Source organism: Scardinius erythrophthalmus (genome assembly GCF_964197995.2).
Source record: "Scardinius erythrophthalmus genome assembly, chromosome: 9".
Classification (NCBI taxonomy): Eukaryota; Metazoa; Chordata; class Actinopteri; order Cypriniformes; family Leuciscidae; genus Scardinius; species Scardinius erythrophthalmus.
In genome coordinates, this window is record NC_138229.1 from 31,615,197 (window position 1) to 31,633,401 (window position 18,205).

Consider the following 18,205-nt stretch of genomic DNA (forward strand, 5'->3'; position numbering starts at 1 on the left):
ATCAAAATATTTTTTTTTATTTTTTTTTAAATGTTTAAATTACTTAGCAAATTTGATTACAGGCTACTTATACATTTAATAACATTGGACTTTTAAACCTTATAGCTACCAGCCCATGATATTCCCCTCTTTAACTTCCACCCCCCTCTCCCATATTATAATAAGTGATTTAATAATGAACAACATGCTGCCTGGAACAGCATGGTCTCTGAATCACATGACAACTGATTAGACTTAGCATCCTTCCTTTTCAAGTCTCACATAGCTTTCTCCTTTTGCTCTACTATTTCCTCAAGTTTGCCAGTTCCTTTTGCGGAACTATTCCTTTTAACTATCACTATGTAATGTGATCGCACTGCTTGTTAATCTCTCATGCAAGACACAAACTGTGCCTAGTCAACATGGGAGGAGCTGGCGTGCTTTATTCTCAGTTATTGTATCAATGGGAGGAGGTTCACTCACTCTGCATGGAAGTTTTATACTGGTCTGGTCAAAGTTTGGAGCTGCTTCAGACACTTCACACTGGTTTATCGTTGCAGTCTGTCGTCTCGGCAACCCAAGAGGCTTCCCTTTTCTACACTTCTGGTGCGTAATACAGTCTGGAGGAGGTACTGGCTATAAAACACCCCATTTAAAAAGGGGTGGCAGTCATGGAAAAGATAATGGGAACACTGAATATAGGACTGTTTATGAGCCCCGTAGATAAAAAAGAAAAAGAAAAAAAAAAAAAAAAGAGGCGTGGGTATTTAGTGGGGGCCAGCAATGCGTGTACTTATGAAATCTTGAACTATCTGATGCAGTCCAAAGGTCGTCGCGAGTAGATCTTTGAAGGTTTTACTACGCGCATAACAGCGAAACCTGCGCGGAAAACCAAAGTTTAAGAACCCAAATTTAAGTTCTACCTCTTAATCTTGTTGTGCTTTACCTGTTAGTAAAATGTTTTCTAATAGAAGCGTGAGGGTTTTGAAATTGGGAAGATGTGAGGGTTACCCCAAGGTTCCAAACTGGGTCCTGAACCTTTCCCCACTGCCTACCCTTTCTTCTCCCCATAGGGATATTTCTGCTTCCCCGGCGGCTCAAAGCGAACATCTACAGCAGAAAATGTCCGAAAATGGAGCGTTACCCCATCGAGGCAGAGTGCTCACCGTTGAGACCATGAACCCCAATGTGAAGAAGGTTGACTACGCGGTCCGCGGGCCAATAGTTCAGCGAGCGCTGCAGATCGAGAAGGAGCTGAAGGAGGTATGAACACTATTTGTTTCATCTTCGCAAAACGTTATGCATTAAACTAAAGTTTATGTTACGTCGGGCTTTTCAATTCTGCTAACATCCAGTAATTTTCTTGCGCATAGTTTAGAAGCAAGACCGTATAACTAGATGTTTATGCGACCTTCGCTCTGAAGGGAAAACAAGTCGGTGAACTGATGCTGTCCTGTTAAATTTGTTTAAAAAGTGTGTTTTTCCCATTATCTGAATTTGCTGAATTTATTTGTTTTTGTTGTCAGGCATATAGCCTACATAATGTTTTTTTTAAACCTTGGCTATTTCTGACCCATTTACGGGACTGTTTACTTATGTGCAACGCCCCGACAACTACACGAATAATAATAATAAAAAAATTAACATTTTACCTCGTAAGGTGTATTTTAGGTTACTTGACAAAACAGTGCATTCTGAACTGCCCAGATTAGTCCTTCATACATATTTCTATACTGAAAAAATGTCAGTTTTACTTTTGTAGTGATCTTTTCTGTTGCAGACACTTAAAAGTAGGTTGAAATTCAAGTTGAAAGATTTGATTATCCAATGACAAAATGAGGAAGGAAAAAAAGTCCATCTCTAAGTCACATTAAGGCACTTTTATTGAAAGGCTGTGCTTCTATTTACCTATTCATCCTGTTTGTCAGTTCATCCCTGTTTCTCAGTCAATTTTCTAGGTCAGTGTTTGTAAAGCAGACTGTCATCACTCATTAGTAGATAAAGTCCACTCTTTGTTGCTCATTTAGTTATTTTGGCTAGGCATCTCATAGCAATCCTCATTTCTTTTGCACATATGAGTGATGCTCAGAGCAGTAGTAGTTAACTCTGAGGTCATGCCCTTGATGTCAGCACTGATTGTCATGGGAACAGAGAGCATCTCTGTTTGTCAAGTCTTTACCTCTCTCTTTAAATTGGTGGCTGCTAAGCAAGAGACCTTCCAAGAACTAACGCAAATGGAAATTATATTAGATGTCAAACATCTGTTGCCATACAGTTGCAAAACAACATCTGACGTTGGATTTCGACATATTTACATCCAGATTACATTTATGCATGTGCACTTTTTACTCTTTTGTTTTACCATTGTCTCAGAGCCTGTGACTTTCAGTCATAAACAATGAAAATGCATTATAAAAGCAATAATTACGTTAATACTTACTATAGGTTTAGGGTAGTTAAGGTGAGTTGCATGTAATTATGCATACTAATATACTAATATACATACTACTCCAAAAAAAAGTTCATGCCTTCAATTTTTAAGTACAATCAACTTTGATGTTTAAGTAATTTCAATTTAAATTGCATTAAGCTGACTTAGAAAATTGAGTTAAAGCTATGTAAAAATATATGTTGTCATAACTTATTGATCATATGATATTTTACAGTGTATAGTAACTATGTAACAAGGACACTGTAAACACTTATAATAATTTAAACAAACTGTGAAACAAGTACAAAACTGTCATTTCCATAATTACTATAAATTCGCCACAAAGCCACAAGGCATTTGCTAAGATGCAAGGCTTCCAGCGATCACAGTGACAACATTCACACACACTGCTAGAGACCGCAGGAACAATGAGTATTAAGGGTGCCCATGGCAGTTAAATTGTGAAATAATTTAATAATAACATCCTCTCATTGCTGTGATAAAAAAAAACTGTGCAAGAATGCAACCATCAGCACTATCTTCTGGGGGATTTCTTGATCTAGGAAAGAATATGCACTCTGTTTTCGACTTGGCACCTGTATTTAGGTCTTGTGGTTTTAGGTTTCTGGGAAAGACACGCATAACAAAGGTGGCCTTCACCTAGTACTGTACAAATCTCTCTTTCTCTTCCTGTTTACTTTCTTTCATTTACTTGTCTTACAGCTCTAATATACTCAATATAATTCTATACTTCTCTTTTGTCTCTTTTCGTCTTTCTCTCAGCTCAAGTTCTATTGGTATGTAAAATATAACAGTATTGCAAAAGCATGTCTTACATAGTATCCATGCAGTTACAAAGTACAATGAACTTATGTCAGAGGTGGCCTTCGAAGTGCACTGTCCTGCATTGTTCAGCTCCAACTCTAATAAATCACACATGAACATAATCTAACCAACGTCCGCAGGATTATTGAAAATCACATACAGGTCTGTTTGCATCGGTTAGAGATAAACTCTGCGGGACAGTGGACCTCGAGCGCATACATAGTCCACCTGACATACATAGTACACAATATTACGTTTATAAATGATTATTTGGTGAAGTAAAGTCCAAAGATGAGGTCACACAAACGTGTCTGGAGCAAGAGAGCGAGTGTATAATTATATAGAATTGACATTCATTCAATAAAAAACTCATTAACGACCTTACTGTAAATTATTTGCATTTGTTCTTAAAATGACTAATTTAGGTTAAACTAAGGGTTAAATGAAATGTTGAGCCTTTTTAAAATAGAATGTGTTAGTTTTGTGTCCATCTGTGTTCTACTCCTAAAAGTTGATGTAACATTTCGAATCTGCCTTTTCTGGGAATACTTTGATGACTCATCCTGTGCTAAACAAATTTTTTTGTCCAATCAGATGCTTGCTAGAATAGATATTCACTGATAGCATGTTAGTGTGTGTCATGAACATTTGCGGGGTGGACGATGGCCAATATAATACAAATCCATCCATCCATCCATTCATCCGTCCATCCATCTGTCTGTCCCTATATCCATGTCTATCTATCTGTCTGTCTGCCTGTCTCCATTCATGTCTACTTATATGTCCCTCTATCCATCCATTGTGGAATTACATTTAAGAATCTGTTTAAGATCTGCTGATCATCTTACATCCTTACATAACATCACATGGAAAACTAAAGGGAAGTACATTGAATTTAGCATTTAAGGTAAAGATGATGACATCAGATGAATCATTCGGTTAAGCACAGATTTTAGCAAGAGGTTCCTGTCAGTCCTGTTCTCTTTATTGTAAGAAATTAGTCAGATTACTGAGACTCTCACCTTTTGTCTTTAATGGCTCTTGGAGTCTCTGTCCCATTCTTTGAATAGTTATGCTGATTGGGTTAGGAGAGGTAACACTCTAGCACAATCTTTTATGTAGATGCTGCTATAAATCTGTAATGCTGATCATCAGACACATGTTGACTGAATGAAAGGCAGTTATTTGATAATGCATTGAAAGACCAGCTGTAATATCTGCAGGAATGCTGAGTGAAACCTGACCCACTGTCCCTCACGCTTCATACTGTGAAAGTCAGCGTGACTCAGTTCTACAGTTCTGAAAGCCTCTTTTTAACACAAACCATCCACCCTCTGCTCAAACAGGATTAAAGGTTGTCATTCATTTATGGGCGGTAGTCACACCGCTTTCTCTGATTGGCTCCCATTTAGAATCGTCTCTCCTTCCCGACCAATAGGTGAAGGGTTGGGAAATAAAACTGGGTATTTTTGGGGGGAGAGGGAGTTTATGGTAGATGCATTTGGTTCTATTGGACAGAGACTCTAGTGAGAAACAGATGTGCAGCTTGCAATCCAGTCCCGTCCGTACCAACTACTGGGAGCCCCGCTGTTGTTTGTTGAATTCCAGACAGCTGGAGCCTGAGGGACAAGATGACATGTGAGACAATGAAAGAGCTGTAATCAAGTGCATACACTGAGTGTATATATTCTTCCCACACATATAACGTGCAGGAAATTTTGCAAGAAAGGCTTTTCTGTCATGACGACTCTCGGAGTGTTTGGTCTGGTAATGGATATGACAATGTTGATATGTTTGATCTATAGATCTGCTACGCTGCTGCTGTTGCAGTGCAAGTACGGGACTTGCTACTACCAATACATACACAACACGCTGCTGTGAGCATGTAAGACCTGCTGCTGCACAATATAGCGTACATTAATTACCCATAGCAGATCTATACAGGTGGAGCTGGGGAAGGTGGAGGGTTTCTGAAGCGCACTGCACTGCTAAGGCAAATGCTACCCAAGTATTTGAAGGTTGAGAAGCGAGCTCATTGGCTACTGAAACGGCAAGAACCAATCAGCTATAGATAATGATGCGATTATGAACTATTAATGGAGCTATTAGCCTGTGCCATCTAGAGTTTCATGCTACAGCTTTGTATTTATGAAACAACAAAATATCGGTGTGTACTACTCAACTATTGTTAAGATGACTGTGAGGCTTGATTGAAGTGAAACATGCAGTGACATGCACACTCTTTTTATTCAGTGAATCTGACTGAATCCTTTCCATTTAAATGAATTATCATATGGATGTAAATTTAAACTCCTCCTCATGTAAGTTCGATTTCACAACAATCAAGTTTGTACTAATTTCAGTGGTCTGACAACCGCTATATATAAATAAATATATTTCAAATAAGTAACACAAGTTACTTTGTTTTGACTACCTCCTCGCCGGTACCCTTGTTGAGAGAAATTGTGAGTGAGTGGCAGTGCAGAGGCATTGTGTGTGTGAACATGATGGTTATTGTAGTTCTAGACTAATGTGAGCATACATTTACTCATTTGACTTGCACAAGACAGATTCAGTATTCTTGAAAATGAATAAAAACAGTGAAATGCAAACTCAGAATATTCTGCAAACCTGCAATAATTAAATGTTAGATTATGCAAATATACTTTATGTATTTAATCTCACTTTATTAAACAATGTGTGCTGACCTTCAATGATCCAATTCAAGGATATCAATAAGCAAACATTACCTTGATAAAACATCACATTTCTATTTCATTTCTTTTTGCATGATATTCCCTCTTTTGTGATGTTCTTCTCCAACTTGTTTTCATTTCATGAGATCACCTTGTTTTCCCCTCATTACTCTGTGTTCAAAAGTGTCTTATTACCCCTCTTAGCTCTTGTGTATATATACATTGTCCTTGTGTTTCCATGGTTTATGGTCTGGTCTTTCTGGTTTCCTAGTTTCTCGTAATTTTGTTATTATATTTTAAAGTACCCCATTTGCATCCAACTCTCAGTCATTTAGGAGTTCCTGGCTCTCAGTTTATAACATGTTATGAGATTGGATTCATTCCACATTCCACATTCCTGCTGATCATGTATGTACCTGCTCTGGCTGCATTAGTACACTTTCATTTTTATGAGCAGGGATTTAAACACTTCCTATTGAAATGTTGCAACACTGACATAATAATAATATATAATCATTTTTATAACGCATACATTATTTATCTTGTTTGTAGAACAGCCCATTATTATCATCTCTAAGGTGTGTGATATATATTCTATCACTTATTGACACAAAATTCATGTTTTCACACATTTGTTACACACAGACTTGATAACTGCAGTAGTGTTTTAACTGATTTACCAAAGCACTCTATCAAACACTTATAGAGTTGAGAATGCAGCTGCAGAAATGCTGACTCATATAGACTGTCAGCTCTTTACTCCTTTACACAACCGACTGCAAGATCATGTTATTCATTTTTCAGTCCACTTTAGACATTCTAATTACTATACTTTGCAAGTACATGTCAACTAACTCTCATTAGAGTATTAGTTGACTTTCTGTTTAATATCTACTAACACTTTATTTTGATCCTCCCCTACAGACATTCTACTACCTATAGGAAAATTTGCAACTACATTTCCACTTATTCTACTAACCCGAACTAACAGTCTACTGACAGTCTACTAATACTCTAATGAGAGTTAGTTGACATGTACTTGCAAAGTTACTTATAGTAAAATGTCTGAAGTGGACCATCGAAATAAAGTGTTATTATATTATATTATATTATATTATATTATATTATATTATATTATATTATATTATATTATATTATATTATATTATATTATATTATATTATATTATATTATATTATATTATATTATATTATATTATATTATTATATAAAAGTTAATGGATTATCCATAAATTGTCAGTGCTCGGTTCTCTTTCATTGCTCAGGAAATGTAGTTTCATGTAAGCATCAACTGTCCCTCAGATGTTTCTTCTAAAAAAATAAAAATAGATGCACAATCCATACATCCACAAATGAGACTATTATATAAAGTCCATAGCAAAGCTCAGATAATTTGGTTTTGGAAGAATTTGATCAGTAATCTTCATACTGAAAACTCTGACTTTTATCACAGACATTGATATCTTTGCATATATGAGCGCAGTTTGAAATATAACAGGGATTTCGGCTTAAACTCTGCAGGAGGCACATATGGGGTTAAGTCTTCATTTGCTCTCCATTTAATCTCTTTGCTGTTTAGGAGCAACAATTGAGCTATTGAAGAGATCTCATTTCTGTCTGTTTCCCACACATTCACATTCAATGTTTGTATAGACTCTCACTCCATCTTTGATCAATGATTTCTTGAATCATTGATTTCTTGAATCATGTCCTTTATCAGGCAATCATTTTTTGTTGACAATCAGATGACAGTATAATAACATGTTTTATTATCTAACCCTGTCAGAACCACGTGTTCCACACCGGAGAGGACTGGACAGCATATGGAAAAACAAGGTGGTTGTGTGTTGCAATCAGCATGCAGTGAGAGCGATAGGGAGGTTGTTTGTGAGGCTTCAGCTGCACACTCTGTTAAAGTGCTTTTGAAATGAGTAAACAGAAAGAATGGGACACAGAAGAGGACTGGGTGAACCCCTGCCATCAGCAGGAACTGACCCTTGCTGCTTGTTTGTTCTCCATAAGGCATGGAAAGCACTGCAGCATTTTAACCCTCTGCTGATCAGTCAAAGTTAGGTTTAAATAAAGGTTTTGTCTCAAAACTCACCGACCAATCAGGTAGAGCTTTCATCATGAATATTAATGTCCCTCCCCCCAACCATTCAACTCACACCTAGGCCATATCATAGAGACTTGTGTGTGGGCACTTTTGACTTGGCCACCCATATCACCCTACCAACCACTTAGCAACTACTCTGAATTCCCTGGCAACCACTCAGAACACCTATTGTTCCCATTAAGCTATGAAAATGGTAGTTCTGGATTTTCTCCGAACAGTCGAAACATCCAGTTTTATAAATGTTTTAAAAACTTGTTTTTTTTTCTTAGTTATGCAAACAAGTGAACATTCCGTTTTGCAAACTTTATGGGATTGTTACTTTTGAACGTTCTCTGAACATTCTGAAACAAGTACAGTTGTAATCAAAATACGCAACCCCCATTGCAAATCAGGATTATTGGCAAAATTTACAGACTTTCAGTATTTTATTCACGCTGCTAGGCAGTCTGGACACCATGGACCAAATTTTCCTGAAAAAGGGAACCAATCACAGAACGGGGAGGGAGCAGCAAGACGATGATGACACCGAAGCAGTTTGTTTATATCTATGGATCCAACATGGCATCAGACTCGACGTAATTGAAATAGCTCAACACAACCGATGTTTCAAGTGGTTGCCGCAAATTCAACTGAAAATGCAACTTTTATTGACTTCTGCTGTCTCAAAATCTCTCACAACAGCACAAATCTGCAAAACAAGCTTCTTTAGTTGCACCAAGTGTACTCGAGCTAGAACACATGAAAGATCTGAACTGGCTAGGTTTGTTGAGTGTCACATTTGAATGCGTTGTTCACTGAAAAGTCAGCTCCAATTTGCTCAAAATCATATAAATAAGCCACAGAAGTATTGGGATTCTGTTCTGTGGAGCAATGAAACAAAACTGGAACTTTTCGGGCCTATGGATCAGCAGTATGTCTGGAGGAAGAAGAATTAAGCATATGCTGAAAAGAACACTCTGCCTACAGTTAAGCATGGTGGGGCTCAGTGATGCTCTGGGGCTGCTTTGCATCCTCTGGCACTGGAAACCTGCAGCGTTTGGTAGGCAAGATGGATTCATTTAAGTATCAGCAAATCCTAGGAGAAAACATCATGCCGTCAGTGAGGAAGCTGAAGCTTGGGCCTCATTAGACCTTCCTACAGAACAATGATCCTAAGCATACTTTAAATTCCACCAAGAATTTTTGAGCCAATTTTAAAACTCATAGTGTTTTCATTGGTAATGCAAATATACTCATGTTTCTGTGTGAGTTTATTGTGTTGGGAACGACTTGAAAGTATGGTATTGTGTGATCCTCAGTCGTTAATGCCCAGTTTTTCTCTTTAATCTTCTACAAAGTTGGCAAGTGTATGATGCCCAGTGTTTTAAAATCTGTTCAGATTTTAAAAGTTGTGTACTGTATTCCAACCTCAACTCTATTCATAACTGATAACATCTATGCTAGATATCATTGTCTGCTTTTTTACATTTTGTATGATATATTGTACTCCATTTCAGGGGGTCAAGAAGCCTTTTGAAGAGGTCATTAAAGCCAATATCGGCGATGCTCACGCTATGGGGCAACGGCCAATCACCTTCTTTCGACAGGTAGCTGACTCTTCTTGTTTTGCTGACTAGGAGTCTCAATGAATGATCTATTCAAGTCCTTTCCAGTCATTTTCAGGTCCACTGCACTTTCAGCTGTTCCATGCATTAACCAAAGTCAACAGTTTAGATGGACCACTTTGCACATAGATTTTATTTGATTAATTTGGCTTAGTTTGTTCTAGATGTTTTTATGGCCTCATAGCTGAATTGTTTTTTCAAGGTGATGGCACTGTGTTCTTATCCACCACTACTTGATGACAACAAGTTTCCAGAGGATGCCAAAAACCGAGCAAGGCGTATTTTGCAATCATGTGGAGGGAATAGCATTGGTATGTGATTTGTGTATAATGGGAGTTGACATGAAATATTAGATGATTTTTATTGTGTATGTTCTTACTTTTTTATACAATGAAAGCTCCCGTGTTTTTTTTTTTTTTTTTGGACCCCATTGACTTTCATTAAGTGGTTAAAATCATCTTTTATCATCTCTTAAATGGTTATATCATCGTTTGTGTTCTACAAAAGAAAGAAAGAAAGAAATGGTGACCAGTTACAGGACACAAAATATACACTTTCCCTTATCCATGCAGTATATGTAAATTTTTAACCTAATATCCTACATAAAATGATAAACTAAACTCTACTAATTGTTGCCTGCTGAACTAGCTGATGTTACTCTGTGTTATTCAATCTACACAGGGATGTTACTGATTAAAGTGCTGATGTTAGTCACTGTCCAAAAGGCATTGGAGGTTTTAAGGATCTGTAATATGAAATTCTTCCCATATTCACACCTCCCTTTGCTCTTTCCCTCTTGTTCGTCAGGTGCGTACACAACCAGTCAGGGCATTGACTGTGTAAGGCATGATGTTGCGAAGTACATTCAGCGCCGTGACGGCGGTATTCCGTCGGATCCTGATAACATCTACCTCACTACAGGAGCCAGTGACGGCATTGTGGTACGTCAGGCAAACGCAAACACAGTTCTTGTACACTTAACTTGTGTACTTAAGAGTCAGCCTGCTCCAATAGGTGAACGTAATTTAGGGGTAGGGTTAGCAGGGTTAGGGCTGTTTTCGGACAGGAATGTTGTTCCAGGATCAACAAAATATGTTGATCCAGGAACATGTCTTACTTGGCAAAATCACAGTGACCTCTCCAGTATGTCAGTTAAATAGACAGTCCACCAGATTTCTGCTCTACTTTATCCAGTATACTTATTATTCCATACAGTATGTCAACTCATCAGTAGAACAGCACCTTCAATATTTCAAATAAAAAGTTTATTTGTCTTTCAAATTCAAATTTTTAAATTTTTTAATAACTACATTTTGTATAAATGTAATTTTTATATAAAACAAGTATAAGTGACTTTTTTTTCTAAGAATTGTAAGATAGAAATTCGGAATTGCAAGAAAAAAAATAACTGTGATATAAGCTCGCAGTTCTGACATTTTTCTCGCAATTGCGAGTTTACAACTTCCAATTCTGATTTTTGTTTTTTATTTTTTGTTTTGTTTTGAAATTCGAGTTAATATCTTGCATATTTGGACTTTATTTCTTGCAAAAATAGAGTTTATAACTTGCAATTCTGACTTTTTTTTCTCACAGCTGCGCCCTTTCGTGAAAAAAGTCAGAATTGTGAAATAAAAAGTTTATTCCGTTGCTGAAACAAGCTTCCATAGCAATCAGACTAAAGATTTTAATTAAAAAAAATCCCATAGCCTTACATTGAGACACATATTGGGGCCAGAATATCATAGGAATTTTGGGGTGCCTCTTTTGACTTGGTCTTGTAAACCACATAACAAGGACCCAACAACCACCTACCTCCCCCCTAGCTTCATGCACCTCTCACATTTTATTGAGGAAATCTAGTTTTCGCTCTTATGGTCACATTGTCTTTGTCTTGTTGTCTTTTAGACCATACTGAAGCTGTTGACAACTGGGGAGGGTCGTACACGGACGGGGGTCATGATCTCTATTCCTCAGTACCCTCTGTACTCTGCATCTATAGCAGAGCTGGGTGCCGTCCAGGTGAATTACTACTTGAATGAGGAGAAGTGCTGGAGTCTAGACATAAGTGAGCTACAGCGATCTCTACAAGCAGCCAGAGAGCATTGCAACCCCCGTGTGCTGTGCATCATCAACCCTGGCAACCCCACTGGTAAACCATTAAGAGAATTTCCAAAAGAACAAATTCAAAATGATCATCTGTAATGCAGTGAAGTTAAAGGGTTTGTTCACCCAAAAATGAAAATTACCCCATGATTTACTCACCCTCAAGCCATCCTAGGTGTATATAACTTTTTACTTTCAGACGAACACAATCAGAGTTAATTAAAAAATGTCCTGGCTCTTCCAAGCTTTATAATGGTAGTGAATGGCGGTCCTGATTTTAAAGTCCCAAAAAGCGCATCCATCCATCATAAAAGTAATCCATATGACTCTAGAGGGTTAATAAAGGCCTTCTGAAGCAAAGTGATGTTTTTTTGAAAGAAAAATATCCATATTTAAAACTTTAAAAACTATAATAACTAGCTTCCGGCAGACGGCCTACGCAAGTCGACTTGCGCTACAGGAGTAACTTCTGACGCGATGTATGACATAGGATGTTGGAGTATCGTAAGCTTTGACGCCTCTCGCGGTTTAAACAAATAGGGCTGGGCAACAAACTCAAGCTCCTCTTCTCTTATATCAAAACCATTCTTTATTTCTCTTTAAAAAATCACTTTTGACTTTGTGACTGGTGTTTTGTTTTGCTCTATCCGCTTCCGCGTCAATGCGTATTGCGTGAGGTCCGGGGTTACTCTTTCGCCGTAAATCGATGCGCACGTTTGATATCAAACGTTTGGGGTCAATAAGCTTTTTTAAAAAAATTGAATACTCTATTCATCAAGGATACATTAAATTGATCAAATGTAACAGTATTACATATAGCTATTATATTCATCAAAGAATCCTGAAAGAAATGTATCATGGTTTCCACAAGAATACTAAGCAGCACAAAGTTTTTTTTAACATTGATAATAATCAGAAATATTTCTTGAGCATCAACTCAGCATATTAGAATGATTTCTGAGGAATCATGTGACACTGAAGACTGGAGTAATGATGCTGAAAATTCAGCTTTGATCAAAGGAAAAAATAACATATTAAAATATATTCAATTAGAAAACAATTATTTTAAACTGTAATATTTAACTTTTGATCAGGTTCAGCTTTGGTGAGTTTAAGAGACTTCTTTCAAAAACTTTACAGACACCAAACCTTAAAACAGTGTAGTCAACCAAAATGTGGTATAGATTGTATTTTTGGAATTATTTAATTAAACTTGCCCATTTTTCTTCTCAGCTTGTCCTATAGATTTTTATTGGCCCATTCTTTCTTTTTTCAATAGGTCAGGTACAAAGCAGACAATGTATTGAAGATGTAATTCGATTTGCAGCCAAAGAAAATCTCTTCCTAATGGCTGATGAAGTAAGTTAATACTGGGGGTCATGTGGTGTTTACACCATATTATATCATACTATAAATCTGTATTCACATCATATCAGCATCTACAGGCATAGAAGTGCACACTTTCATTCAAGGGTTTAAGGCAAGCATTTTTCACCCTACTTGCTCAGCGCTATTTATTTATTTTACTATGCATCTGTTTCTTAGGTGTATCAGGACAATGTATACGCAGAGGGCTGTGAGTTTCACTCCTTCAAGAAAGTGCTGTTCGAGATGGGTCCAGAGTATTCAAAGAAAATAGAGCTGGTATCATTCCACTCCACCTCTAAGTGCTACATGGGGGAGTGAGTACACATCCGTGAGGTTTATCATGTCACGGAAACACATTGCAGTGGTATGGACCTGGCTCTGTTGTATACATATCTAGTTCAGTCATGGAACTCTAGAGGGCACAGCCTGATGGGTTAATGCAATCTGCAAGCAATCACATCATAACTGCATGTACAAGCTGATTGGCCTCTGCGGATACTGCAGCCAATGAGATTGCTTGCTCAACATTTAAATAGTCTGGTTCAGTGTTTGCTGTAGGTTAGTCAGAGTTCCTCTGAAACCCTCCACCTCCCCAGTTCCACCTGTCTAGATCTGCTACAGGATTTATATATGTTTATTAATGTGTGTCTGTTAGCAGTAGCAAGTTCATACTGTCTGTATGAAACAATAAGCTTAAAAGCCAATTTTTTTGCACAGAAAACAATCCGATAACAATTTGGATTTCCATGTGCACCAAGTTCATCCAACGTACTTTCTTTTCTAACGTACATGAACACACTTTCAGATGTGGTTTTCGAGGGGGATACATGGAGGTCATCAACATGGACCAAGAGGTCAAAGCTCAGCTCTCCAAGCTGGTGTCAGTGCGCTTGTGCCCACCTGTGCCCGGTCAAGCCCTCATGGACCTGGTGGTCAACTGCCCTCAGCCCGGAGAGCCCTCCTACCAGACGTTCATGAAGGTGCCTTCCTCTTTCCATCTTCTAGCACTTCTAGACGAGTAGACCAACTAACTTGCTGGTGTACAACTCTGGTTATGGGAAAAGTTATTTCCAAGACATTGGGTCTCATTCAATAATAATTGGATTGTTGGATAAATAAGTGGATTATTCATATTAATATGCACAGGAGAACTTATTGCGAAAAATGTATGTATGCAAATGAATTGTGTGGATGGATGGATGGATGGATGGATAGATAGATATTGTATATATAGTTTCAGTTGTTCCTAATTTTTTTCAGGAAAAAACGAAATGTAGTATAAATTTTAGTATTGTGATTTGTTTGTGAAAACATTTGTACGTATCTGCACAGTTAGTGAATGAGACTCATTGTCTTTCTTCTGGGGAACAAAAAATAAGATATTTTATAGAATGTTTCAGGTGTTTTTTGGTCAAAACCCCCATTGACGTATTATGTGGACAAAAAACATGTAATTCAAAAGAAAACATTCAACTGCTGTACAAATGTTTCTTTGGTTTCTGCAAAAAAAAAAGCTGGGTATTTTATTCCCAATTAGCTGTGTTTAATCAAGATAGACGTACAGGCTAGTGTCCCAGTCTCTTCCTTTATTTATTCCTCCTCCTCTGTCTTGTGTAGGAGCGAACAGCCGTTCTGAGTGCCTTGGCTGAAAAAGCCAAACTGACCGAGGAGATTCTGAATACAGTGCCAGGCATCAGCTGTAACCCTGTGCAGGGAGCCATGTACTCGTTCCCCCGTATCACCCTACCTCAACGCGCCATCAACGAAGCCAAGGTCGCTTTGTGCCACATGTTCTTTATGTCTTCTGCTTAATGGTGTCATTGACTTGGTTCATGAATTGTTTGTCTGTGTGAATACAGGCGAAGGGTCAGGCTCCAGACATGTTCTACTGCATGAAACTTCTGGAGGACACCGGGATCTGTCTCGTTCCTGGCAGCGGTTTTGGTCAAAGAGATGGCACTTACCACTTCAGGTGTGTGTGTTTGTCCTCAAGAGTTTGGAACTTTCTTCTCATGGTTTGTACAGTGAATCGTTGACACTCAATATACAAGTATTGGGCTCTTAAAGTCGTGAAACTGAGTGCGAGTGTGAGCTTGCAGTCGACTGTAGAAAAGGGGTGGAGTTTAGGGAAATACATGATTGGAGGAGTCTGACATACATCAGCAGAGAGAGTCTGACGTTTCACCGGAAGATTACGTTATGACAGGACAAAAAAAAAAAAAAGTAAAACAAATGCATGGATAAATTGTTCACAATTATATCAATAACATGCAATTAAAAAATAAATAGGTATTTTTCATTTTATGCCAAATTTATTAGACATGCTGCTGAGCTCATATCAATTAAGAAGTTACATGGAATATTTGGTTAAAAAAAAAGAAAGAAAAAGGAAAACATTCACACCCACAGCCTTTTTCCTTATTATGTATAACAGATACTTATTGTTTTCATAAGCAAATTATTGTTTATTTACATTGCAAATAGTCTATGTATGCTCATTAACTATAATTATTGTGATTGAGAAACTACATGGAATAATTACCACACACCTTTTTATTATTTTATTATTTCTGTAAATAGTCCATGTAGCTTCTTCTTACTGAGACATGGTGATGGAAAAAAAATATTAGATCGGAGAAAAAAAAATATTGTAATATTTTTTTGTGTTTTCTCACAAAAGTATTGGATTCCAACAAAAAAACTTTGTGTTTGGTTGCAAAATTAATAAAAATATTTTTTTTTTTTACAAAAGTTTTGCGAGAGAATGTAAAGTCTCTCAGGGAACACAAAAGTTTTGCGAGAGAACACATAATCATTGAAATATATATATTTTTAAATATAGTATATATAAAAAAATATAATAATTGTCCCTTTAGGGGCTTTGTAAGCTTCTCAATCAATGTAATTGAAAATGATTATAATTGAAAAACTACATGGAATGGAATATTTCCTAAAAATTGTATGTAATGAAAAATGTAATTTTGTCAAGTCACCTTTATTTATATAGCGCTTTTTACAATACAGATTGTTTCAAAGCAGCTTTACAGTGATAACAGGAAAACAATGCAACTAAGTTTGTCTCGGTAGATCTAGAAGAAAATATTGTCATTGTCCAGGCAGCTTAAGTAAGTTCAGTGATGGTTCATTTCTGTTGTAAAAAATGTATTAATTTAGTTCATATATATATATATATATATATATATATATATATATATATATATATATATATATATATATATATATATATATATATATCTCGTCCAGCTCAGTTCAGCTCTCCTATAATGGTGTCAATGCAGGCAGATCAATAATATTGTTGAATATTAATCAAACTCTTCTTTCCCCTCCTCTCCGTTCCTCTTCTTTACCAGGATGACCATCCTTCCTCCAACAGACAAGCTCAAGATTATGCTCCACAAACTGAAGGAGTTCCATCAGACGTTCACCCAGCAGTTTGCTTGACCCAGTTCAGTCCCAACTCTTACTACCACAACCGACTGACTAAAAGTGCTACAGCACATTTCTCAACTTCTTAATGTTTGGTCAGGATGTGGCCAAATAATCTCTTGAGCCTTGATGGACACTAACCTGCAACCTATCCAATGGATAATGTAATGCCTAGTAGCTAAAGATGAATGAGTACACTATAAAATTCTCACTACATGCAAAGGGTAGAAGTAGCAAGACTTGATTTGACATTTTTTGAAAACTTTCCTGAACCATTTCCAAGCATCCAAATCTTCTTGATGTGGTATAATGTATGTTAGGCCCTGTTTACACTTGGTATTAAGATGCGTTTTGGTCAATCTGTTTACACCTGGAGTTTTATCCGTCTCTTTTGTCTACTTTCAACCACTTCTGTCCTGATTTCTTCGAGGGGAGGGTCTACGGGCGGGTAAATGTATGGTCTTTTTCAGGTCTTTCAGTCTAATGGACAAAATAAGCCCACGCAATTTTTATATAAACGCACCCGGAGATGACGGAAAACACACGGAGAGCAGCAGCTTTTGTTTCTGCTCTGATAGACGCAAGATCACGGCAAACGCTGTGAGTGTGTGTTAGAAATCAGGAATGGTGAGAGAACATTGTGCTTGGTACGTTTTTCGTCTTCAAAATCAAACTTGGTTCTCAAGCCGACAAAGTTTAAATCCCGAGTTTACTTAGTAGAAGGAGAGTAGATGGTTTTTTGTGGCTCAGAACGTTTTAGACCCCATTTACACCTGTATTTAGCATCATTCACTTGTGATCTGATTGACCAAACTGCATTTTAATACCAGGTGTAAACAGGGCCTTATTGAGGTCCGTGAATAGTAAGATGAAAATAATGGGCATTCAAGAGACATGATTCTGCACTGGTTTCTCTTCAGTGCTCTGTAGAAGTTGTAATTATAATTGTATTCATGAATCAATGTGCGCTCCAAGATTCCTGTATGTGTAAATAATAGATTGAATTTTATGGCAGATATAATACAGTATAGATTAATATTTTTGTGCAGTGTGCTGTTTGTGTTGTGCAAGCTACTCACCACTAGAGGACACACCACTACAAATCACACTTGATCATGTTTTTGAATTGAATTGAAGCCTGGTTTTGTAACACCTCTGTCTCTCTCTCTCTCTCACACACACACAACTAAGAAGCCCAACTGCTCCATTCTTTGATGGTGTCATTTTGTTAATGAGTTAGGAGACATAATGGGATGAGATGCACTTTGAGAACTTCACATCTCAGAACTTTTAAAAGCTAATTGTCTCTTGTCAGCGCTCTGTTAGAAGTGCTTTGATTTTTACAAACTGCTGCAGTTTTTTTAAAACAAAAAAAGTTTGTTTGGTATATGCAATGCCAGAAATATTATATATACACACCACCAGACAAAAAGTTTTTGAAGGAAGTCTTTTAGGCGCAATTCTCAGCATCATTACTCCAGTCCTCAGTGTCACATGATCCTTCAGAAATCATGAGGATTTGATGCTCAAGAAACATTTCTGCAAACATTATCAATGTTGAAAATAGTTTTTGACGCTTAATATCAAAACTGGAAAAGTTTGGTGTAAGAAAAAAAA

At 37.2% G+C, this 18,205-nt stretch overlaps 1 protein-coding gene across 3 annotated transcripts; it reads left to right on the forward strand.

Annotated features, from left to right (window-relative positions):
* Positions 1-352: 352 nt before the first annotated feature.
* On the forward strand, positions 353-17,740 carry gpt (glutamic--pyruvic transaminase). 3 transcript variants are annotated; one of them, XR_014030776.1, is made up of 13 exons: positions 353-585; positions 1,053-1,242; positions 9,563-9,652; positions 9,873-9,981; positions 10,478-10,611; positions 11,576-11,819; positions 13,053-13,132; positions 13,319-13,455; positions 13,947-14,121; positions 14,759-14,914; positions 15,001-15,113; positions 16,513-16,899; positions 17,419-17,629. XR_014030776.1 is itself a non-coding variant. In XM_081374396.1 (12 exons), exons 1-12 carry the CDS (start codon positions 443-445, stop codon positions 16,601-16,603), a joined length of 1,662 nt encoding a protein of 553 aa, XP_081230522.1. In that variant the 5' UTR covers positions 353-442; the 3' UTR covers positions 16,604-17,740. The 3 variants fall into 3 exon arrangements, 2 of the variants coding, with proteins under 2 accessions (XP_081230522.1, XP_081230523.1); XM_081374396.1 differs by having other exon boundaries at positions 16,513-17,740; XM_081374397.1 differs by having other exon boundaries at positions 554-608; positions 16,513-17,740.
* The last annotated feature ends 465 nt before the right edge of the window (positions 17,741-18,205 follow it).

Coding starts and splice junctions, on each gene's coding strand:
- gpt (XM_081374396.1), top strand. CDS start 443: ATGGGAGGAGGTTCACTCACTCTGCATGGAAGTTTTATACTGGTCTGG. Junction 1,243..9,562: donor TCGAGAAGGAGCTGAAGGAG/GTATGAACACTA, acceptor ACTCCATTTCAG/GGGGTCAAGAAGCCTTTTGA. Junction 11,820..13,052: donor CAACCCTGGCAACCCCACTG/GTAAACCATTAA, acceptor TTTTTTCAATAG/GTCAGGTACAAAGCAGACAA.